This window comes from Sturnira hondurensis, unplaced genomic scaffold (genome assembly GCF_014824575.4).
Source record: "Sturnira hondurensis isolate 20B ecotype Veracruz unplaced genomic scaffold, ASM1482457v3 Scaffold0009244, whole genome shotgun sequence".
Classification (NCBI taxonomy): Eukaryota; Metazoa; Chordata; class Mammalia; order Chiroptera; family Phyllostomidae; genus Sturnira; species Sturnira hondurensis.
Genome location: NW_028081875.1, coordinates 3,513,066 through 3,537,300, shown reverse-complemented (window position 1 = coordinate 3,537,300; position 24,235 = coordinate 3,513,066). Strand labels below are relative to the sequence as shown.

Sequence of the window (24,235 nt, the reverse complement as noted above, 5' to 3'; positions counted from 1 at the left end):
ATAAGTTTTCAGTTTGTTGCTTGTTTTCTTCTCCTTCTGGCATCGTTATGATTCAGATATTTGGATGTTTAAAATGTCCTAGAGGTTCCTAAGCCTCTTGTCATTTTTTTGAATTCTTGTTTTTCATTCTGTTCTCATTGAATGTTTACTTCTTCCTTCTGGTCCAAATCATTGATTTGTGTCCCAGTTTTCTTCCCATCACTATTGGTTCCCTGTGCATTTTCCCTTTTTACACTTAGCATAGCCTTCATTTTTTCATCTAATTTGTGACCATGTTTAACCAATTCTGTGAGCATCCTGATTTGAACTGTGCATCTGATAGTTTGGCGATCTCTATTGCTCAGTTGTATTATTTTCTGGAGCTTTGATCTGTTCTTTCATTTGGGCCTTTTTTTTTTTTTTTGGCCTGGGTGCACCTGTTACACAATAAGGGGCAGAACCTTAGGTGTTCACCAGGGCAGGGCAACCCATGTCACTGCGTTGTTTATGGGTAGCGGGGATTCAAGAGGGAACAATGGCACTTGCTCTACTCTCCTGGTTTTTAGTCACTTCCCTTGCTACCCACAAGCAAATTGGGCACTTTTGGTGCTGATTCTTGGGTGATTGGGTTTGTGTACATTCTAGCACCCTGTGGGTCTCTCCAAAGAACTCGTCTGTGAGACTGGGAGTTTCTCTCGCTACCACCTCATCCCTCAAAGGTGTTTTCCATCAGAGGTTTGAAGTTTTATTTCCTATGCTGGAACTCAGTGTTGCATAGTGTGTCTTGCTCCCCAGCTGTTCCTCCCGGTCTATGTGCATGCAAATGTGGGACTGCCCAGTCCACCAGCTGCTGCCTTGCCTGCCTGGCTCCACCAGCCGCCACCTTGTCATGAGTCCTCCTCTGCCCAGTGCTGGTCTCCTTCCACTTCTCCCACCAGTCTGGATGAATATTGCTTCTTTAACTCCTTGGTTGTCAGAGTTCCATAAAGTTCAATTTTCTGTGAGTTCTGGTTGGTTTTGTTTTTCAATTTGTTGTTATTCTTCTTTTGGTTTTGCGAGGAGACACAGTGTTTCTACCTAAGCCTCCATTTTGGCCAGAAGTCATTTATCTGGTTTTGGAATTAGGATGATGTGGACTTCGTAAAAAAAGTTTGGCAGTGTTCCATCTTCTTGGATTTTTTAGAATAGTTTGTGAAGGATAGGGGTTAGCTCTTGCTTTAAAGCTTTGTAAAATTCTTCTGTGAAACCATGCATTCCAAGGCTTTTGTGTGCCATGAGGTTTTTTATGACTGCTTCAATTTCACCATGTATTATCAGTCTCTTCAGTCTTTCTGCCTCTTCTTCATTCATTTTTGGGAGATTATATTTTTCTAGAAATTTGTCCATTTCACCATGGTTTTCACATTTCTTGGCATATAGTTTGTAGTAATTTCTTTCAGTCCTTTGTGGTGTCAGTTGTAATCTCTTCTCTTTCATTTCTGGTTGTGTTTATCTTGGTCCTCTCTTTTTTTTTCTTGATTAGTCTGCTTAAATGCTTGTCAATTTCACTTTTTTCAAAGAACCACCTCCCAGATTTATTGATACTTAGAATCCTTTTAGTCTCTATGTTACTTAATTCTGCTCTGATCTTGGTTATTTTTTTCCTTCTCCTGTCTCTGGCCTTTGTTTGTCATTGTTCCTTAAGATCTTGCAGATGAAGGGTTAGGTTGTTTATTTGAAATGTTTCTATCTTTTTAAGGTAGGCCTGCATTGCTGTGAACTTCCCTGTCAGGACTGCTTTCACTGTGTTCCAAAGGTTTTGGACTATTGTGTGTTTACTTTTCTTTTGTCTCCAGCAGTTTTTGATTTCTTCCATGATGTCATCATTAACTCATTCATTGTTTAATGGCATGCTCTTCAATCTCCATGAATTTGAGTTTTTATATTTTTTTCCCTGAGGTTGGTTTCTTATTTTGGTCCCTTGTGGTCCGAGAAAATTCTTGATGTGATTTGGATTTTCTTGACTTTGTTGAGGTTGGTTTTGTATTTTATTATGTGGTCTATCTTTGAAAATGTTCCATGTGCATTTGAAAAGAATGTACACACTGTTTCTTTGGAATGAAGGGGTTTATATATATATCAGTTAAGTCCATTTGGTCAAGGGCATTGTTCAATGCTGCTGTTATCCTTGTTGCTATTTTGTTCAGAAGATCTATCCATTGTTGACAGTGGGGTGTTAAAATCCCCTAGTATAAGTGTGTTGCTGTCTGTATCTTTTTTGAAGTTCTCCAAGATTTTACTCCTATATTTGGGTCCTCCTGTGTTAGGTGCATACATGTTTACAATGTTTATGTCTTCTTGATGGATACTTCCCTTGGGTATTATGAGTGTCCTTCAGTGTCTCTTTTTATGGCTTTTGTTTTCAAGTTTATTTTGTCCGATTATAATTATTGCTACTCCAGCTTGTTTTCCCCTATCCATTTGCTTGGAATATTTTTTCCAAACCTTCACTTTTAGTGTGTAGGTCTTTTTTTTTTTAAGATTTTATTTATTTATCTTTAGAGGGCATGGGAAGGAGAGAAGTATCAATGTATGGTTGCCTCTCGTGAGTCCCCTGCTGGGAACTGGCCTGCAACCCAGGCATGTGCCCTGACTGGGAATCGAACCACGATACTCTGGTTTGCAGGCCCGCACTCAATCCACTGAGCTACGCCAGCCAGGGCCGGTCTTTTTTTTTTTCTGAGTTGGGTCTCTTGTATGCAGCATAGTTGCAGGTCATGTTTTCTCATGCATTCAGCTACTCTATGTCTTTTGATTGGGGCATTGAATCCATTTATTTTTAAAGTTATTATTGATAGGTATTTATTCATTTTTCCCCCCTTTGCACCTGTGTTCCTCTTTCTCTCACTCTTTTCCTTCCTCTTCTTATAGCAGTCCCTTCTGCATAGCAGAGCTGGTTTGCTGGAGGTTATTCTTTGAGCCTCCTTTTGTCTGGGACACTCTTTATTTCATCTTCCATTTTAATTGACAGCATTGCTGGGTAGATTGATTGGTCTTGGTTGCAGGCCTTTGCTTTTCATTACTTGGAATATTTTTTGCCATTCTCTCCTGGCCTATTGAGAAATCAGCTATTAGCCTTATCAGAGCTTCCTTGTATGTTACTTGTGTTTTCTCCCTTGCTGCTTTTAATACTCTCTCTTTGTCTTTAAAACTTGGTCTTTTTAAAAAAATGATGTGTCTTGGAATAGGCCTCTTTGGGTTCAGCTTGATTTGGACACTCTGTGGTTCCTAAACTTGTGTGGTTTTTCTCCTCTCCAGGTTTGGAAAGTTTTCTGTTATTATTTTCTTATTCCTTTCTCCTTTTCTTTTCCTTCTGATATTCCTATGATTTGAATGTTGTTGCATTTCATACTGTCTTGCACTTCCCTTAAGCTATCTTCATATTTTTTTAGTGCAGCTGCTCTACCTGGGTGTTTCTTCCATCTGGTCTTCCAGCTCACTAATTCGGTCCTCTGCTTCATCCAGCCTGCTTATAATTCTTCTGGTGTGTTTATGTTTTCAGAAACTGTGTTCTTCATTTCTTCCTGGTTCTTGTTTATAGTTTCTGTTTTCTTTTTCATACTGTTGTAGTTCTCACTAGTTCCTTGTACTTTTCTGTGAGTTCCTTGAGCATCCTTCTAAGCATTCTTTTGAGTTCTAGTCTACGGCCATACCACCCTGAACGCACCTGATCTCATCTGATCTCTGAAGCTAAGCAGAGTCAGGCCTGGTTAGTACTTGGATGGGAGTTCTATATTTGATAGTTTGCTTACCTCCATTTCGTTTAGCTCTTTTAGTGGGGAGTCTTTCATTCCTTTTGATTGCAGGTTCTTTCTTTGGTTCCCCATTTTAGGTGACTATTTTTGTTTGTTTCTGTGCTTCCGGACCCTCTGCTTTGCTAGCTGTTTTTGTAGGATGAGGTTCTATGGGATTCAGTGGTGTGGTTTCTTTGATCTCTTTGTGTAGATGTTCTAGAGTTGCCCTTTCTTGTTTGTGTGGGCTCTTTTATTGTACTTGGGTTTTATCTGTTGGTGGTTCCGTTGTTGGTGGATTCTGTCTTTCAGCAGATTTACTGGTGTTCACAGCTCCCACCTTATCTTATATGTGGTCAGTGGCAGGGTGAAGGCAAAATGGATTATGACAGCAGGAGAGCATTCTGTGGGATTTAAAGTACCAACAAGTAGAGAACAGATGGGAGAGCCTTTGGAGAAGTGTAGTGATAACGATGATATTTTACTGAACTAGCCAATTTATATAAAAGGTTAAAAGAGATAAGACTCTTATTAGAAGGGAGAAGGCATGTGAGCTGAATCCAGAAAACAGAGCTTGTGTGAGGTTGGATGGTGAGATATAGTGAGAGTAAAGGATAGTAACTAGGCATAGTATGCAAGAGAATAGAGTTAACCACAATAGTGATAAAGCTCAGGAAGATAGTGAAATAGGCCAAGACCTAGGAGGGGTGCTGTGTAGTATTTACAATTATATGGAACAACAGTTATTTAAAATAATACTGGAACAACAGTAATATGAGAAGAAATATATAATCTGGAAGTTAGAGAGTGAAAGACCAAGAGTAATGTGTTATTGGAACACGAATGAAGTGAAAGAAGAAAAATTAAAATACACTATGAAAGAGAGGACGGGGAGAACCAGTTAAACAATGCAATTTTACAAACAAAATGAAGAAAACCAAACAGATAGAAGAGAAATAAAAATTAATAACAAAATAAAATAAATAAAAATAATGAAAAATATTAATAAAAATAGATAATAAAATGCAAGTTCTATAGGATAGCAAAGTTTAATTTGTCTCAGTTTCTCAGTTGCTGGCATTGTGATCCCTCTTTGGATCTGTCTTTGGTCCTTTTATAGCTCTAGGTTTTATTGTCTCACACTTGTGGGGGTGGGGCGGGGGAAGAGATTAAAAAAAGCCTCCTGCTGACTTTAAACCCGCTAAGTGAGTTCTGCTGGTCTTCTGGGTGCTGCAGTAAAATGGGGGCTGGGCTTCAATGTTTTCTTTTCCTGTGGTTTTGTGAGGATGGGGGCTAGGTCTGGGCTACAGTATTCACGGGTGCCCAGCTTTCAGCCCAGGCCTTCAGAGTGCTGCTGGGCCCCCATTGTCCATCTGCACCAGGCTGGTGTTTTTAATTCACCGTGTTATGTTGCCCATGAGTTGCACTGATTTGGAGCAAATCATGCCCCTCCTCCTCCCTCTTTGCTGGCCTAGCCAGTTCATGAGAGTTACTTAAACAGTGTCTGAGAGCCTTTTTTGTTGTTGTTGAGTAAATTGCTCTTGTTTGTGCCTGCCATTCTTCAAAGCACCTGGCTTTTCCCACAGCCCAACTCTCTGACAAGTCTGGAAACTATCTGGGTCAGGGTGTATCATGGCCCAACACTTCTCCCTTTTCCAGGTGTCACCTGGCTCCCCAGTTTCTCTGGTAAGGTCCTAGCCAGCGACCACAGTCTCAGTAGGGAACATCACCTCTCCAAATCTCCCACTGCATCTTTATTCCCCCTAGTGACTTCAGGCATCCAGGTCTTTCCTGGTGCGGGCTGCCTTCCCTCCTCTCGTAGGGGGTGCAGGCTGCAGAATTACAATTGCATATCCCACTGTCCTCCAAAGCTTCTGCAGTAGCCACTGACCCTGGCACCAGGCTGCAGGCCAGGAACTGCAGCAGCCTTGGTCCTGTGCAGGTTCCAGGGACCTTTCCATCCCAATGCAATCTCCTTACCTTCTGTTTTTCAACGTCCTCTACAACTATAGCTTCCAAAGTTCATATAAGCTGGGATTCAGTTGGCTGTTCACTCTGTTCAGAAGATCAACTAGGTGTCCCAGTTGGGTGCACAAGCAAGTAGGTACAGCTGCCACCTACCTCGCTGCCATTTCCAGAATCTCTATTTCAGAAATTTATTTTCTTACAGTTCAGGAGGCGGGGAAGTCCAAGATCAAGGTACCATAAGGCTGGTTTCTGATGAGACCTCTCTCTTTGAGTTGCAGATGTCCACCTTCACTCTGAGTCCTCATGTGACTTCTCTGTGCATGTGCATGGACAGAGGTGGATCTCTGGTTTCTCTTCCTCTTCTAAGGACACCAGTATTGTATTGGATTGAGGCTCCACCCTTATCACCTCATGTAAACTTAATTACCCCCTTAAGGGCCCTATATCCAGATAAAGACAAATTGGGGATTGGGGCTTTAACATGACTTTGGGAGGATACAATTCAGTTCATAACACATAGTAAAATGAAATAACTTCTTTAAGATTGTTATATGTAAGGCCCTGGCTAGTGTAGCTCAGTATATTATTGAGAGCGGGCTTGCGAACCAGAGGATCGCGGTTTGATTCCCAGTCAGGGCACATTCCTGGGTTGCAGGCTAGTTCCCAGAAGGGGACACATGAAAGGCAACCATACATTGATATTTCTCTCCCTCTCTCCTTCCCTTCCCCTCTAAAGATAAATAAATAAAATACTTTTAAAAATACTGTGTAAAAAATTTTTTAAAAGATTGTTATATGTAAATTTTATTAAGAGATTTTTTTTTGAAATACCAGTGTGACTTAAGGACTTGCTTAAATAGAAACTAAGAACAATAACTGTACTGTGTGAAAAGCTGGAAATTTGGTCTGATAGCTTAATTTCTGTTCTGCATGCACCTTGATACTTCTCAATTCCCTTGTCTGTGAATAAAAAATAATATATAAAGTATACTAAAGATTTCCTCATGAGGTATAACATATCAATAAATATATTTTCAAAGTATAATAATGGTCAAGATTCACCTGCTTTTGAAAAACAGAAGGAGCTACTACCGTTTGCAACATCATGGACGGAACTGGAAAGCATTATGCTGAGTGAAATAAGCCAGGCAGTGAAAAATACCATATGATCTCACCTTTAACAGGAACCTAAACAACAAAACAAACAAGCAAGCAAAAAGACATTAAAATACAGAACAAGCTGACAGGGACCAGAGGGGAGAGGGGTGAGAATTTCAGGGAAAAAGCGGAAGGATTCACAGGAACAAGTATAAAGGACACATGGACAAAAACTAAGGCTAGGGGGGCGAGGAGTGGGCTGGGATGGGAGTATAAGACAGAAAACTGTACTTGAACAATAATTGAATAAATTTCAAAAAAATAAAGACACAATTTCTGTAGCGCACGCACACACACACACACACACACACACACACAGAGATTCACCTGGTTTAAAAATGGTAGTTAATAATTATTAACTAAGACATCATTATATTAATTCTAAGTTTGTTAATACCTCCTTAAATAAGTTCGCTCCCTGTTTCCTCAGCAAAGGGAACTCCTGATTTTAAAAGTTGCCATCTGTTCACTAATGAGTGTTTTTGGTCACATTCATTTGCTTTGTTATCATTTCTGCCAACTCCCAATATTTTATCAATTTATTTAAACTAAAAAACATTAGAAGTATACCCATTTTGCACCCCCTGTTCCTACATGCACACACACACACACACACACACACATGCAGACACACACGGGTGCGCCTCTGGCAACCATAAGTCTATTCTTTGTTTCTGTGACGTTAGTTTTCCCCTCCCCTCCCCTCCCCTCCCCTCTCCTCCCCCCTTCCCCTCCTCTCCCCTCCCCTGTAGCTTCCACATATAAGAGAGATCATGTCTGATTTATTTTATTTGGCATAATGCCCTTGAGGTTTGTCCATGTCACAAATAGCAAGATTCCATTCATTTTCACAGCTCAATAATAATAGCCTTTAAATGTGAAGGAAGGGGACCTCACTGGTGTGGCTCAGTTGGTTGGGCATCTTATCACAAAGTGAAAGGTTGCCCATTGATGCCTAGTCAGTGCACTTGTCTGGGTTGCTGGCCAGGTCCCCAGGTGGGGCACATGCAAGAGGCAACCAACCAGTCTTTGTTTCTCCTACACATCGATGCTTCTCTCCCTCTCTTTCTCCCCTCTTCTTCTCTCTCTAAAAATAAGTGAATAAAATCTTTTAAAAATGTGGAGTAAGGGAAGTAACCATTTCAGCCCCTTCTAGCCTTGAACCCAAAACTGCTTTAAAAATAATGTCTCCAAAAATGTCAATTGACTCTAGATGCATGGACTTATTCTTCAATTTTCAGTTTTGTTTCATTGATCTGTATGTTTATCCTTATGCCAGTACAATCTATAATTACCCTAATTTTGCAGTAAGTTGTGAAATTGGAAAGTGTGAGTCCTCCAACTTTGCTCTTCTTTTGGGAAATTGTTTTGGCTATTCTGGGTTCCTTGTATTTTCATAAGAAATTTAGCTTGCTGACTTTTACAAAAATGTCAGTTGGGTTTTGCTAGAGGTTGCAAGATTATGTAGATCAGTTTGGGAGTATTGTTATCTTAACAATATTAAGTCTTATGTTCCTTGAATACAGAATATCTTTCCATTTTTATTTAGGTGTTTACTTTTTTAAAAAATATTTTGTATTTTTCAGTATACAATTGTTATACTTCTTTGCTAAATTTATTCTTATGTATTTTATTCTTTTTTGGTGCTATTGGAAAAATGGAATTGTTTTCTAATTTCAGTTTCAGATTCTTATTGCTAATGTGTAGAAATACATTATTTGTGTACTGATCTTAGAATCTGCAACCTTCTTAACTCGTTTGTTAGTTCTGATTGTTTCTTGCGTAATCCTTAGGTTTTTCTTTATACAAGATCATACCATTGCAAAAAGAAATAGTATTTCTTCATCCTTTGCAATCTAGATGCCTTTTCTTTCTTTTATTTTTTCTTTCTGCTTTTCCCCCTTTACTGCCTTGGCTAGAATCCACAGTATAGTGTTAAACAGACGTGGTAAGAGTAGACATTCTAGTGTTAATCCTCATCTTATGAAGAAAGCTTTCAGTCTTTCACTGACTATGTTAGCTGGCAGTTTTTCATAGATCTACTTTATCACGTTGAGAGAATTCCTTCTATTTCTAGCTTGTTGAGTATTATTTTTTGTCATGAAAACATGTTGGACTTAAATAATTTTTCTGATTAATAATTTTTAATTAATTTTAAATGATTTTAAATTAATTTTTATATTTAAAACTTTAAATTAATTTTTAAATTAATTTTCTAATCAATTAACTTTTCTAATTAATATTTTTAAATAATTAATAATGTCTGTGGAGATAATCATTTGAAGTTTTGCCTTTATTACTATAATATATTACATTACGTGATTTTTATATGTTGAACCAACTTTACATTCCTGGTATAAGTCCTACTTAGTCCTCGTGTAAGATCTCTTTTCTATGTTGCTGAATTTAGTCTGTTAGTATTAAGAATTTTTTCATTGGTTTGTGCCCACCCAGGGATGCAGAAAATATTTTCATATCTATATTCATAAGAAATATTGGTCTGTAGTTTCCTTTTTTGTGATGTGTTTGTTTGGTTTCAGTGTCAGGGAGTGGCATCATAAAATGAATTGAGAAGTATTTCTTCTTTGTCTTTAAAAGAGTTTTTGAAGAATTAGTGTTCATTCTTTAAACATCTGACAGAATGCACCCATGAAGACTTCCTATTCTGGACTTTTCTTTGTGGGAATTTTTTTTAAAATTATAGTTCAATCTCATAATGTGTTATAGGTCTATTCTTATTTTCTATTTCTTCTTGAGTCAGTTTTGTCAGTGTGTGTATGTGTAAAAATTTGTCAAACAGACAGCAGTGTGGTTGTTACCAAAGGGAAGGGAGTTGGGGGGTGGGGGAATACAGATGGGCTAGTATATGGTGATGGAAGATGTTTTAACTTTGGGTGGTGGGCACACAGTGTAATATACAGAGCTTGTATCATAGAAATGTACACTTGAAACCTATATGATCCTATTAATTAATGTCACCCCCATAATTTAATAAAAATTGAAAAAAAGAATTTGTTGAATTTATCTAGCTTATCTAATTTGTTGACAGGGAATACATAAGTATTCCCTTAGAATAGTTTTGTACTTGTATGGTTGGTTAACAGAGTACAACTTCCTGATTTTAGTAGTTTAAATCTTTTCTCTTTTTCTTGGTCAATCTACCCAAAGGTATGGCAATTAGTTGATATTTTCAAACAACTTTTGGTTTTGTTGATTGTCTCTAGTGCTTTTCTATCTTCATTTATTTCTGCTCTAATTTTTTATTATGGTTAGCCCTATCTATGCACAGGTTTCACATCCAAGGATTCAACTAACTGAATTGAAAATAGTTTCATCCATGGTTGGGAATCTACGGATGCAAAGGGCCAACTGTATGCTTTGTTCCACACCATTTCATGTAAGGGAATTAAGCAACTGCAGATTTTGGTGTCATCAACCAGTCCTGGAACCAATCACCTGCAGATACTTAGTGAGGACTATATCTCCAGCCTTCCACTTGCTTTAGATTTAATTTGCTCTTCTTTTTAAATTTTTTTAGCATAGAAATTTAGATTATTAATTCGAGTCCTTTTTTAATATAGGTTTTTACAGCTATGAATTTCTCCTTAAGTGCTGCTACTCATAGGTTTTACTATGTTATATTTTCCTTTTCAATCATTTCAAGCTATCTTCTAATATTTCTTGCAATTTCTTCTTTGAGTCATTCATTATTATTTAGGAGTTTTTTAAATTTCCACATAGTTGTGAATTTGCTGAGTTTTCTTCTTTTATTGATTTCTAATTTCATTCCATTATTATCAGAGAACCTAATTTCAATTCCCTTTAATTTATTGAGACTTGATTTATGGCTTAACATAACATATCCTGCAAAATGTTTCATGTGTACTTCAGAAGAATATGTAGTCTGTGTATTCTGCTATTGGTACATAGAGTCTCCTGTATGTCTGTTAGGTCTAGGTTTGTAGTTGTTCAAGTTCTTATTCCCTTATTGATCTTCTTTCTAGTTGTTTTATTCATTATTGAATGTGGAGTATTGAAGTCTCCAACTATTATTATTGAATTGTCTATTTCTTTTTTCATTTCTCTCAGCTTATGCTTTATGTATTTTAGGACTTTGTTGTTAGATATACATAGATAGATGTTCCTAATTATAATATCTTTTTCACAAATTGTACCTTTCGTAATTGTAAAATGTCCTTTGTCTCAGGCAACAGTTTTGTGTCTTAAATTTTATTTTGCCTGGTATTAGCATACCTATTCCAGCTTTCTTTTGGTTACTGTTTGCACAGTTTATATTTTTCCATGAGGCACTGTACATACATTTTTTACGTTCCCTGTGTTTTAACCTGTTTATGTCTTTGAATCTAAAATAGTCTTGTTAGACAGCATATAGTTAGATCATGATTTTTAATTCATTCTGCCAGTGTCTAACTTTAATTGTATTGTTAAATCTATTTAAATTTAATGTAATTACAGAGAAGGTAGGAATTGTTTTCTCTATATATTTTTGTTTCTTTAATCATCCATACTTCCTTCTTTTGCATTAATATATATTTTCTAGAACCATTTTAATTACCTGTCACTTCTTTTAATGTGCAGATCCTGGTGTTCTAATTTATGTTTTAGTTTATAGTAACCTAAAACATAATTTCAGTAGCATGCAAAAACTTTGCTTCTTATAGCTCCATCCTTTCCTGCTCTTTTGTGACATTATTGTAGTACAACTATGTCTTTATATCTTACAGGCTGCTCATCCAAATAGATCTATAATCATCGCCCAGTGCAATTTTCTTTATATTGTTCAGGAGAGAAAAGAGTTACAAACAGAAATATATTTATGCTGTCTTTTATATGTACCATAGAGCTACCCTTCTCAGTACTTTTTGTTTCTTAATGTGGACTTGGAGTTGATGTGTAGTCCTTGCATTTCAGCCTTAAGAGCTTCGTATAGCATTTCTTTTAGGACAGGTGTAAAGTGACAGATTGTCTGATTTTGTTTAATGAAAAATGCCTTAACTTCTTCATTTTTGAAGGAAAGTTTTGGTGGATATAGAATTCTTGATTGACAGTCATTTTCTTTCAGCATTTTGATTGTGTTATCCTGCTGCCTACTGGCCTCCATGGTTTCCAATGAAAAGTCACCTCTTAATCATTTTGAGGATGCCTAGTTTGTGAGAAGTAACTTCTCTAATTTTGCTTTCAAAATTCTCTTTCTTTCTTTGCTTTTCAGTAGTTTGGTTATGATATGTTTGGGTGAAGATATCTTTCAATTTATTATACTTGGACTGTATTGAGCTTCTTGGCTGTATAGAAGAATGCTTTTTATCAAATTTGAGAAGTTTTAACCATTATTTTTTCAAGTTCTTTCTGTGCCTTTCTCTTTATCTTCTCCTTCTGAGACTTTCCTTATACACAGGTTGTTATGCTTGATGGCATCCCACAGGTCTCTGAAACTCTGTAAAATTTTCTGCATTCTTTTTCCTTTTTCTCAATCTGGTTAATCTCATTTGACCTATATAAAGAGCTATTGATTCTTTCTTCTGCCTGATCATATCTGTTGTGGAGCAGTGTAGTGAATATTTTATTTTGGTGACTTTACCTTTTAACTGCAGAATTTCTTTTTCATTTTTTTAAAAAATAATTTTAATCTCTTTTTTGATAGTCTCTGTTTAGACATTCTTTGAAAACTTACCTTTCACCTTTAGATAATGATTTTGTTTAGTTGTTTAAAGATATTTAAAATGGCTAATTTAAAGCCTTTATCTAATAGGTCCACCATCTTGGCTTCCTGTTTTTTCCTCCCAGTGTATAAACCATATTTTCTTATTCCCTTTAGTGTCTCATAATTTTGTGTTGAAGTTGGAACATTTTAAATAATAAAATATGGCTACTCTGAATGTAACATTGTCTCACTCAGATAATTTGTCATTGCTATTTGTTCGTTTAGTAATTCTCTGAACTTACTATGCAAAATCTGTATTCTTTATCATGTATGGTCACTGAGGTTTCTGTTCAATTATCTTGGTGACCAGCTAATGATCAGATGGAACTTTCTATAAATGCCTAAAACCAGTAAGTCTCACTCTGAGTGTGTGTGTGGGCATACTTTCAACACTCATCCAGGCAATTTACAGTGCCACCTTTGCCTTAACTTTGTGTTTGCACAGAGTTTCAAGGTAAACCTAAAGTGAGAGCTTAGGCCCTTCTCAGGACTTTTCCTGAGTGTGCTCACAGCCTCACGTGTGACTGCTCATCTAGATTTCCAGAAATATGTTGAAGCATTTGAAAGCCCCATATAGATATCTCGTTCACCAGTTTTCCTTTTGAGATTGTTTAGTTAGCCTATTGTTTGTCCAACTGTCATCCACTATCTTAGGAAGCCCCAATATTAAAAATTTACCTCTGGTTATTAGCAACAAATTCACCAGGGAAATGGCCATTTACAGTGTGTCAGTTCCAAGTCAGGTCAAATAAAGACAGTCTGGTGAGTGCTGTTTACCAGGAAACTACCACAGTGTTCAAATAGTGACAGTTCTCTGGGAATAGGGCTTTGAAGGAGTTCCATCCTTTCTTTACTCCATTCAGTGTCTGCTAGGATGCTGTTTTACAATCTGTGATTGCAGAGTACTGGTTTTCAAGGTTACTACAGATTTGAGGAGGGGAAAATGGGAATGAAGCAAGTTAAAAACACCATAAATTCTCCCTAGATAGTTGCAAGCCTTCGGTTAAATCTCAGAGTTTTGAAAAGTTACCCTAAAGATGTTTTCCAGTGTTGTTATTTGTTTTAAGGAGCAGAGAATTTTGAGAAGTCCTTATTCCACCATTCTCTGACACCCCTGTTCATTTGTCTTTAACTTCAAAGTTGTTTCTTTCATTTTGGAAAATAGAAGGGATGGTATCTTTGAAGAGAAGGAAGACCTGGATTCTACTTCAACTATGTATATGACATTCTCTCTTTTCTCTTAAAATTTGGGCCTCAGTTTTCCATTTGCAAAGGAGGTATGCAAATACATTTTCCCATCACCTCTGTAGGGCGCTGTGAAGTAAATGCTATTATGTATGTGGAGATGCTTTGGTCCCTTTTGAAGAAAAACTTCATAATAGTTACTTCCAGTTTTGGTTTCCACTGTGTGTTCTTATGCCACTGAACCAATTGCTTATGTTTCTCTTCCTTTTCCCTTTTTCTTTCTCCTCTCTCTTTTTTTAAGGAAGAAAAAATGCCCTTCTCCCCATAGACATATGAGTAAATTTAACAATTAAAAAAATACTTGAACATGTTCAGGAAACACTGTTACTGTTATTTACCCCTAAGTGGAAATTATGATTATTTTACATATGAGCAGTATATTTTAATGCAGCCCTGAATGTGATTATTAAAAGTTTTAAAATATTATATATAATACTAGAAATAGAGTTTTGAAACCTACAATAGTTTTTTATATTTCCTCTCTCTGCCTCACTCTCACTTTCTCTCTCTCTCTCTTTTTTTTTGGTCAAGTACCTCCCTAGCTCCGTCAGTTTCAAACATCTCTGTGGAAACTGGTTAGAATGCATGGCTTTTTAAAAAAAATTGTGGTTAAATATACATAACATAAAACTTACCATTTTAACCATGTTTAAGTGTACAATTCTTTGAAATTAAGTACATTTACATTGTCATACAATGTATACATCTCTTTTTGAAAAATATAGATTTCATAATTTCTAAGTAATACTTGCTTTGTGAGTCAATGTTGTTATTAATATTAAGTAGTGTGGATTATACTGGGTATTGCTCATTTATTTTGAAGGAAGCTATGAGATTTATAAAGTGTAATAGGTATTGATTTTATTAGTCATGTTTCTTTACTTCATTTCATTTGTGAAAACAACTTGAGCAACCTGATTGTTGGTACATGATATGTTTAAGTCACATCTCTTTTGGTGCTGCAGGTGGCAGTGCAGGCAGAAATTAACTCAGGGACAGCTGTGTCAAGAGGGTTGTATCAATCAGCAACAATCTTTATGGGCTGCCAAATGTCAGCCATCTCAAGCATTGGAGATTTTAGTACAGTGCAGAAATCTCCTCCAGCCACAAAGAACTTTTCAATTCCTGACCCACATTCATACCAACAGACAGCCCAGAACAGTGATGCGTCAGACAGCTATGTAGTACAAACTAATAGTGACACACAGTGCTTAAATAGGTCTGACAAAATAGATGGAAAGACATCTCTTCAAACTGGTGAGAAAATGCTAGTCACAGCCAGCTCATTGTCTGAGGAGGAAGAAACTTACTGCTTAGAGATAGGAAGCAACATATGTCATGGCAAGAGTAATTTATCTGAAGGCAAAAAGTCCGCTGAACTCCATTCCTCGTTACAGGAAAGATTAAGTCCAGAGAACAGAACCACTGATTTAAAGTGTGACAGTTCCAGCCGATCAGAAGGATCAGAGGGAGAAATACTGACACGAGAATATACTGAAACCAAGGAAGAAAGAGCCAGAACACCCGTCTCTCTGATATCAGTCTTAGAACACTGTGCATCTGGAAATAAGTGTTCTCAAGAGAAGCAATCTGCTCGGGAAGGTTTCTCAGGTTGGGTGAGAAGCTAAGATTCTTCGCTGATTTTTGTTGGTATTTGGTTTTTCTGGTTGGTAGTAAGTAGTCTTACGTAAGAACAAAATGCACTCTAATTTTACTCTCTTATTCAAAAAACAAAGTAATGCCTTTTCCCAAAAATTCACTGTAATGAATTCTTAAATAAGTGTGTGGAAATATTTTTGCAAACAAATTCTCTTATTTTTAAATTCACTATGATATTTTAAATATTTTAATGAGATTTCAAATACTGTAATGAATTGTGAATTGTTTCTACATGTTTTTAACTGATGAAGTAATTCTGGTAGGACGTCTTATTTGCTTATCCCTGAAGTTAGTGATCAGTAATCTATTCATATCCCCTCATAGATCATTGTCGTAATGGGGCCCCAAAATCACAGAAGCCCTTCAGAAAAGTGCAGGAAGAGCAGGAAGAGGAAAGTTTGAGCAGCAGCAGTGACCTCACAGTTTCTGTAAGTGAAGATGATCTGATTTTAAAGAGTCCAGAACCACAACGAAATCCAGGTGACATGATGGAGGGAGAAGATGGAATAGAGGCCTTAAAATTGATCCACTCTGAGCAAGAAAGAGATGCCCTATCTACTGAAAAACATAGTTGTATTATGCAAATCCTAAACTCTCCTGATTCAGAAAAGGAATCCTCTACTAACTCACCAACAAGAGAGTAAGCTGTTCAATTTTTTTACTGTTCTGTTTTTAATTATACACATTTTTAGAGACAGTTCTACTTGGAATGTATTATTGAACATGTAGCCATGAATGTATAAGTTCCTTAAGCCTCATAAATAGTGTTTTAGATAAGGTATAATTTTCTTTTTGTTCTGCTTTATGAAATAGCTTTAAAAATCTGAATATCATTGAAATCATGGTGATTGACAGTTTATAATTTTATCCAAACTATCCCTGGTTAATTCATAAATTATTCCCCCTACCCTCCCTATCCTTTATCCTTTTAGAAAATGAATCATTTTAAAGTTCTGATAATACACAAAATAACAAAGAGTTAAACTTATTAGGAATTTAGCTTTAGAGACTAAGAACTTGTATCTAATTAATTTGCTTAATTCTTACATTCCTTAATATAGTATCATTTTTATCATTTGATTAAATAGCAGTTAATAATTTCTTCTAAGGGAGTATCTAAGCCAGCTTTCCTTTTCTGAGTGTAAATATGAGTACATTGGAATCGTTAATGTTAAATCAGAATAGCATCAATGTTATATATTTTGAGCATTTATATTTAACTCATAAAAGCTCATATATGATTTTTTTACTGTTGATTGGAGATACTGGGTAAAATTGTATAGACAACATGTAAACAGTTGAAAGCCAGTTCTGCAATAAAAATAACACTACTAGTATCAAATCTCTTTTAGGAGTAGAAAGAACTTAGGTAAATAAACTAAATTATCATCTTTAAAAAATGAAGAAACCAAGGCCAAGGGCATGAAATGACACATAGGCCACTAGGGCAAACTCTTTATTCAGCCTCCTTGACCCCACATGGCTCCCAGAACTTTATTACATCCAGATGCTGTCATTCTTTCTTTTCAATAGTCCCTGCAAGTGTAAAAAGCCAAATGGGCATTCTTGTATATGAGGGTGTATGTTCTCTTTTAAAGCACCATTGTACCCTTTAATATATTGCTTCTTACCATTCATTATCTAATTTTGGTGAAAAGTTTAATTTATAGTCTGATTGACATCAAACTGATGTTCAAAAAGTATTTATTAAGAGCACACCCACGTTCAAATTACTTGCTCTGTGGATGAAAGAACCAACATAATAATGCCTGTTCTCGGAAAATTTGTGGGTTTTTTTGTTTTGTTTTGTTTTTTTCAGAAGCAAGCCAGATGAATTTTTCCAGTAATAATACTTCTCTCTCATCAAAGAGGAGCATTAACATACTACATCATTAGAAACGTTATTGTTAGAGGTAGAATGCATCTATTTTGGGTTTTATATTTGCAGGCTTCTTTTTGCAGCAATTCATTGGACAAGTTAATATTTTCATAGGCTAACTGGAAGATTTGTGTACTTACCTAGGACTCTTCTTTTTCTGAGATGAAAAAATGTTGTGTATTGTGTGGAATTAAGCATGTTTTCTCTCACACTCTCCTACATGAATGACTTTTTCCTATGACCTTAAAGCCAAGCTCCTTGGAATTTTGAGATACAGTTTTCCCAAATAAGTGCATTTCAAGAACTTTTGAATATTTGTCTTAATAAAATGCCCCCCGAATGAATGAAAGGTCAGTCAATAATTATTGTTTTCTGTCTGTGTTATCAAATTTGAGTCTTTGATTTTCTGTGGTGAATGTACTCCCCAAGAATAGGTTGAGGGTTGTTTTAAATGCTGCTGGTTAACCTGTTAACACTGTTGCTGCTTTTGAGGTGTTCTCTTATTTTCCTCTTTAGCATAAGCTTTTCCACCTAGCAGGGGAAGCCTATATACAAGGAGCTTGCCCTTCAGAAGAAAATTCCAGGTGTTTTGAGGTCCCCTCATATGCCAAAACTTTATTCCTTTTGATCATATGTGAGTATATGGATATACCACATTTTGTTTACCCATTCATCTGTCAATGGACACTTGGGTTGCTTCTACCTTTGAAAGTCAAGCAGTTTTGGGAAGCTTCATGATCCATTTCCATGCGTATGTGCAGATATTGAAAACCAGACTGTTTTTATGCACATGTTCGTAATCCTTCTCTGCAAGGTTATTATTATTAACTCTTCTCACACGAAAGCATACTAGAATGAAGGTGAATGTTAAAAAATGTTAAAAAGGAGGATGTTGAGTCTTTTTATTCTTAAATGGTAAGTAGTTTGCTATTAATGTTGGTACAAAGCTCTATGGCTTAAAACACCAGGCATTAATTATTTTTCCTGTGGCAGGTGGTTGGCCCAGTGCCAGATGGGGCCACAGCTATAACATGGGAGAGTAGTCTAGGCTCAATCACCTGGTAGTAGTAGCAGGATACCCAAGGCAGCAAAAAAGCAAGCTCCAGTACACAGATGCTTTTTAAGGGTCTGCTTATATTGTTTACTCATGTCCTATTGGCCAGAGAAAGTCACAGGGCCCTGCCCCAAATCAAAAGGTAGAGAGATACAGCCTCTTTTGATGAGGTGAGTGGCAAAGTCACATTGCAAAATGGTATACACACAGGGATGAGAAGTTCATGGTCATTTTTTGTAATTCACTACTTTAGGACAAATTCATATAAAGATTAAGCTTCATGAGTCAGAAAAGGTTTTGTACAGGTGCGGATGTAGCATTTTGAGGGCTATATAGGGTTTGAATAAGAAGGAGGAGGGCCCTGGCTGGTGTAGCTCGGTGGATTGAGCATGGGTCTCTGAACCAAAGGGTCACTGGTTTGATTCCCAGTCAGGGCACGTGCCTGGGTTGCGGGCCAGGTCCCCAGTTGGCATGTGAGGGGCAACCACACATTGATGTTTCTCTCCCTCTCTTTCTCCTTCCCTTCCCCTCTCTCTAAAAAATTAATTAATTAAATCTTAAAACAAAGGAAGAGGAAGGAAGAGGGCAAATTAGGCTGGAGGAAGAGTACAAGAAGGTTGCAGATACAGAGAACACCAAAGGGCCTGGATGGGCAGGACAAAAGGTGTGACTGAGAGATTGTGGAGGAGGACTTGCTGGAGTAAAGATTTAAAATGTTGTCTGGGGAAGGCTAATTAAGAAAGGCCTTGAATATCTAGCTAATGAATTTAGAGTTTACTCCCTATATTTTTTAGAACTGTTGAAGGTTATTTTATTGTTTTTTAGAGTGAGAGAGAGGAAGGGAAGGAGGGAGGGAGGAAGAGTGTGTGTGTATGTGTGTGAGAAAGAGGAAGAGAGAGAGACTTTGATTTGTTGTTTCGCTTCTTTATGCATTCATTGGTTGATTCTTGTATGTGCCCTGACTGGTGATTGAACCTGCAACTTTGGCATGCTAGGACAACACTCCAACTAACTGAGCTAGCTACATGGCCAGGGCTAAAGGTTATTTTAAGAGAAGGATAACATGATGAGTAACTTAATTTAGGAGAATTAATCTGACATCATTAGGATTAATTATCTAGATGGTAGGCAGAATTCTGAGATGGCCCCCAAAATTTCTAACCCCCTGGGGTATATCTGTGAAATCCTCACACCTTAAATGTGGGCAGTATTGTGAGTTCAATAGATTTTGCTCTCATGATTAGGCTATGTTACATTACAGAGATGAAGGATTTTGCAGGTGTAATGGAAGTCCCTAATTAGTTGACTGAGCTGGTCAAACAGGAGTTAATCCAGAGTGGACATTACCTAAATACATCAGCCTTTATGGGCCCTTAATGAAGTCAGAGAGATTCAAAGCAACTGAGATATTCTCCTGTTCACCTTGAGAAAGCCAACTGTCATCTTGTGAAGAAGGTCTTATGGCAGGAAATGGTGTGAGGCATCTGGGAGCTGAAGGCTTCAGTCCTGTGGCCATAGGAAATTTAATTCTGCCTACAGCCAGTGAACTTGGATGAGACTGCAGCCCCGGCTGACACCTTGATTTTAGCCTAGTGACTTTCTGAGCAGAAGATTCCTCTAATCCATACTCAGACCTCTTACTCTTGAGAACTCTGAGATAAATGTGTATTGTGCTAAATTTGTGTTAATTTGTTATGCAGCAATAGAAAATTAATACAATCCAATTGGAGAATTGGAATCAAGGATTATATCTTTGCAAGGATTATGTCTCTTCAGGGATTATATCTTTGCAAGGATTATATGGGTAGAAGACAGTGGCCTAGAACAGGCTGAATTAGATGTGTTTAGGGTCCAGTGTGGAAACACATGTTGATAGGATGGCAAAGTGAGTGGCCCAGTAGCCAAGGTAACTTGTGCTTTCCCTTGCCTTATACCCTCATCATCTGATCAAATGTGTTTTCACATATGGCCAAAAGCAGGTAAACAAGTGTGAAACATGGTACACTGGCAGGGACCTAGAAACATAGTTGTGCGCATCTGCATTAGCCAAAAAGCAATTTTTCATGCAAACATTATTTCTTTGGTGAATGAAGCAATGTATGGAGAGTCTTTTTGTTTGTTTTGCTTTCTTTACATATGTCGTATATCCACATCTATAAAATTGTAAAAAAATAGTTTCTCTGCTTAAAAATCCCCTGTACTCCATCTACTCATCTCTTTTCCCCCAATACCAACTTCTGGTAACCACCGATTTTTTAATTGTCTATAGTTTCATCTTTTTCAGAATATTACATACTTGGAATCATATAGTGTGTGGACTTTTCAGATTGGCTTCTTTCACTAACAGATATGTATGTTAGATTACTTCCTGTGTTTTCATGGCTTGATAGCTCATTTCTTCCACAGTTTATGTATTCACCTACTGAAGGACATCTTTTGTGACTTTGTTGTTTCAGCAATAATGAATAAAGCTCTATAGAATCCCATGTGCAGGTTTTTATGTAGATGTAAGTTTTCAGCTTGTTTGGGTAAATACCTAGGAGTGCATTTGTTAGATTATGTGGTAAGACAAAGATTTGCTTTGTAAGAAACTGCCAAACAGTCTTCCAAAGTGGCTTTATGATTTTTCCTTCCCATGAACAACGAATGAGAGGTCTTGTTGCTGTACATCCCTGTCAGCATTTGGTATTGTCAGTTTTTTCTATTTTAACCACTCTAATAGGAATGTAATGATATCTCATTGTTGTTTATATATGCAATTCCCTACTGACATGATGTTGAGCATCTTTTCAAATACTAATTTACCATTTGTATATGTTTTTGGTGCATTTATTGATATCTTTTGCCTATTTTTTAATCATGTCATTCATTTTATTATTATTTTAAAAGCTCTTTGTATATTTTGCATGCAGGTCCTTTGTCAGGGGATAATGTGTTTTGCAAATATTTTCTTGAATTCTGTGTCTTGTTTTTTTACCCTCTTAACAGAGTACTGCAGAGTAGAAAGCTTTGTTTTTGTTTTCTTCTTTTTCCTTCTGCCTTCTGCCTTCTTTCTTGCCATTCTTGAGGTGGCCAGCCCTGGCAGTGAGTGTCTACCACTTTTTCCAGGGCCCCAGATGTTTTGATTTTAAAAGAATTCCAACTGCCCTGGCTGGTGTGGCTCAGTGCATTGAGCATGGGCTGTGAACCAAAGGATCACTAGTTCGAGTCCCAGTCAGGGCACATGCCTAGGTTGCATACCAGGTCCCTAGTGGGAGCCACGTGAGAGGCAACCACACACTGATATTTCTTTCCCTGTCTTTCTTCCTCCCTTCCCCTCTTTCTAAAGATAAATAAATAAAATCTTAAAAAAAGATATCCACCTTATCATTTTGTTCTTTCATTGTGCTTTTGGTGTTGTATCTAAAAACTTATCACCGAGTCCAAGGTCACCCAGGTTTCCTATGTTATCTTCTATAAATATTATAGTTTGACATTTACATTTAGATAATTTTGAGTTAATTTTTGTGAAAGACATAAGGTCAGTACATGGATTCATTTTTTTAAATGGATGTCTATTTCTTCCAGTACTATCTGTTTTGGGTTTTTTTTTTAATTTTTAAAAGATTATTTATTTACTTATTTTTAGAGAGAAGGGAAGGAGAAAGAGAGAAAGAAACATCAACATGTAGTTTCCTCTTGCACGCTTCCTACTGGGGACTTGGCCCACAACCCAGGCAGTGAGTGTCATAATTGGTAACTGAACTGGTGACCCTTTGGTTCAAAGGCCAGTGCTTAAATCCACTGAGCTACACCAGCCAGGGCTCCAGTACCTACCATCTGTTTTTTAAAAAGAAACTATACTCTTTCCATTAAATTATCTTTGCTTCTACATAAAAAATAGTTGACAGTACTTGTGTGGGTCAGTTTCTGGATTCTCCATTGTATTCCATTTATTTATTTGTTTCTTTACAAATATCACTCTGTCTTGGTTACTATAGCTTTATAGTAAATCTTGAAGTCATGCAGTGTCAGTCTTCTGACTTCATTCTTCTTCAGTACTCTTCCTGGTATTTTGCCTTTCCATATAAACTTTAGAATCAGTTTTTCAATATCAAAAAAAGCAAAAAAAAACTTGTTGGGAATTTGAGATTGTATTGAATCTGTAGATCAAGTTGGGAAGAACTGATATCTTAAAAATGTAGAGTCTTTCTATGTATGAACTTGGAACATCTCTCTATTAATTTAGATTTCATTTATTTACTTGCATCGGTTTTGTAGTTTCCTTTATGTAGCTTTTGTACATATATTGTTAGACTTAATTTTAAGTACTTTTTTTTTGGTGCTAATATAGATGGTATTTAATTTTTAATTCAAATTCCAGTTGTTCATTGCTCCTATACAGGAAGCAGTTCACTTTTGTATATTAACCTTATATCCTGCAACAATACTATAGTCACTCCTTAGCTCGAGGAGTTTGTTTGTTTGTTTGTTTGTTTGTGGTTGTGTGTTTTTTTGGGGGGGATCTTCAATATAGACAAGCATGTAATCTATGAATAAAGACAGTTTTATTTCTTTCTTCTTAACCTGTATACTTTTTCTTTTCTGATTGCATTAGCTCTAGTACAATGTTGAAAGAAATGGTGAGAGCGAACATCTTTTCTTTGTTCCTGATCTTTTGGAGATAGCATCTAATTCTTCCCTTTAAAATACAATGCTTGCTGTAGGGTTTTTCTAGATGTTCTTTATCAAGTTGAAGCAATTCCCTTCTATTCCTAGTTAGCTGAGAGTTTTTATCATGAATGGGTATTGACTTCTGTCTCATGCTTTTTCTGCACCCAGTCTGATGTTTTTTTCTTTAGCCAGTGGATGTGATTGATTACATTCATTGATTTTCAAATGTTGAATCAGTCTTCTATACCTGGTGTGTAATTTTTTATACATTGTTAGATTCAGTTTGCTTATATTTCATTAAGGGTGTTTCCAACTATGTTCATGAGAGATACTAATTTTCAGTTTTCCTTTCTTGTATTGTCTTTATTTGGTTTTGATGTAACGGTAACGTTAGCCTTATAGAATGTGTTAGGAAGTAATTCCTCTGCTGTTATCCTTTGAAAGAGTTTGTTGAGAATAAGTATAATTTCTTCTTCAAATGTTCAGTAGAATTCATTAGTAAACCTCTCTGGGCCTGGTACTTTCTGTTTTGAAAAATTATTAATTATTGATTCAATGTCTTAATACATATGTTTTTTAAAATATATTTTTTATTTATTATGCTATTACAGTTTCCCATTTTCACCCTTATATTCCCCTCTGCTGTACACACCCCCTCCCACCCACATTCCACTCCTTTAGTTCATGTCCATGGGTTGTTTGTGTAAGTTCTTTGGCTTCTTCATTTCCCATACTATTCTTAACTTCCCCATTTATTTTCTGTCTACCATGTATGCTACTCACTCTGTGTAATTTTTCTCCCTTTCTGATTCCTTGATGGGTGAGCTTGTGGGTGAGTACATTCTAGGACCCTGTGGGTCTCTTCAACATATTTCTCTGTTGAGGCTTGGAGTTTCTCCTACTGCTGAAACCCCCACAGGTTTTCCGTCAGAGGCTTTATTTCCCTGCACTGGAACCCTGGGTTGCCTGGTGTGTCTTGCTCCCCAATTGTTCCTTCTGGTTTATCGGCACATAAATTTATCTGCACATAAATATGGGTCCACCAAGTCCACCAGCTACCACCTTGCCAATTCTGGTCCTCCAGCCATCGCCTGGCTGCACATCATCCTCTGTACACCAGCTTTCCATCTCTGCCCCTCCTACCAGTC

The 24,235-nt window shown here is 36.8% G+C and overlaps 1 protein-coding gene across 1 annotated transcript in view; it reads left to right on the top strand.

The window, feature by feature from the left end:
- KIZ (kizuna centrosomal protein) overlaps positions 1 to 24,235 on the top strand; it is a 174,062-nt gene that overhangs the window by 29,103 nt on the left and 120,724 nt on the right. Inside the window, 2 exon segments of the mRNA XM_037057014.1 lie at positions 15,240 to 15,453; positions 15,826 to 16,141. Coding sequence (XP_036912909.1) covers positions 15,240 to 15,453; positions 15,826 to 16,141 — 530 coding nt within the window.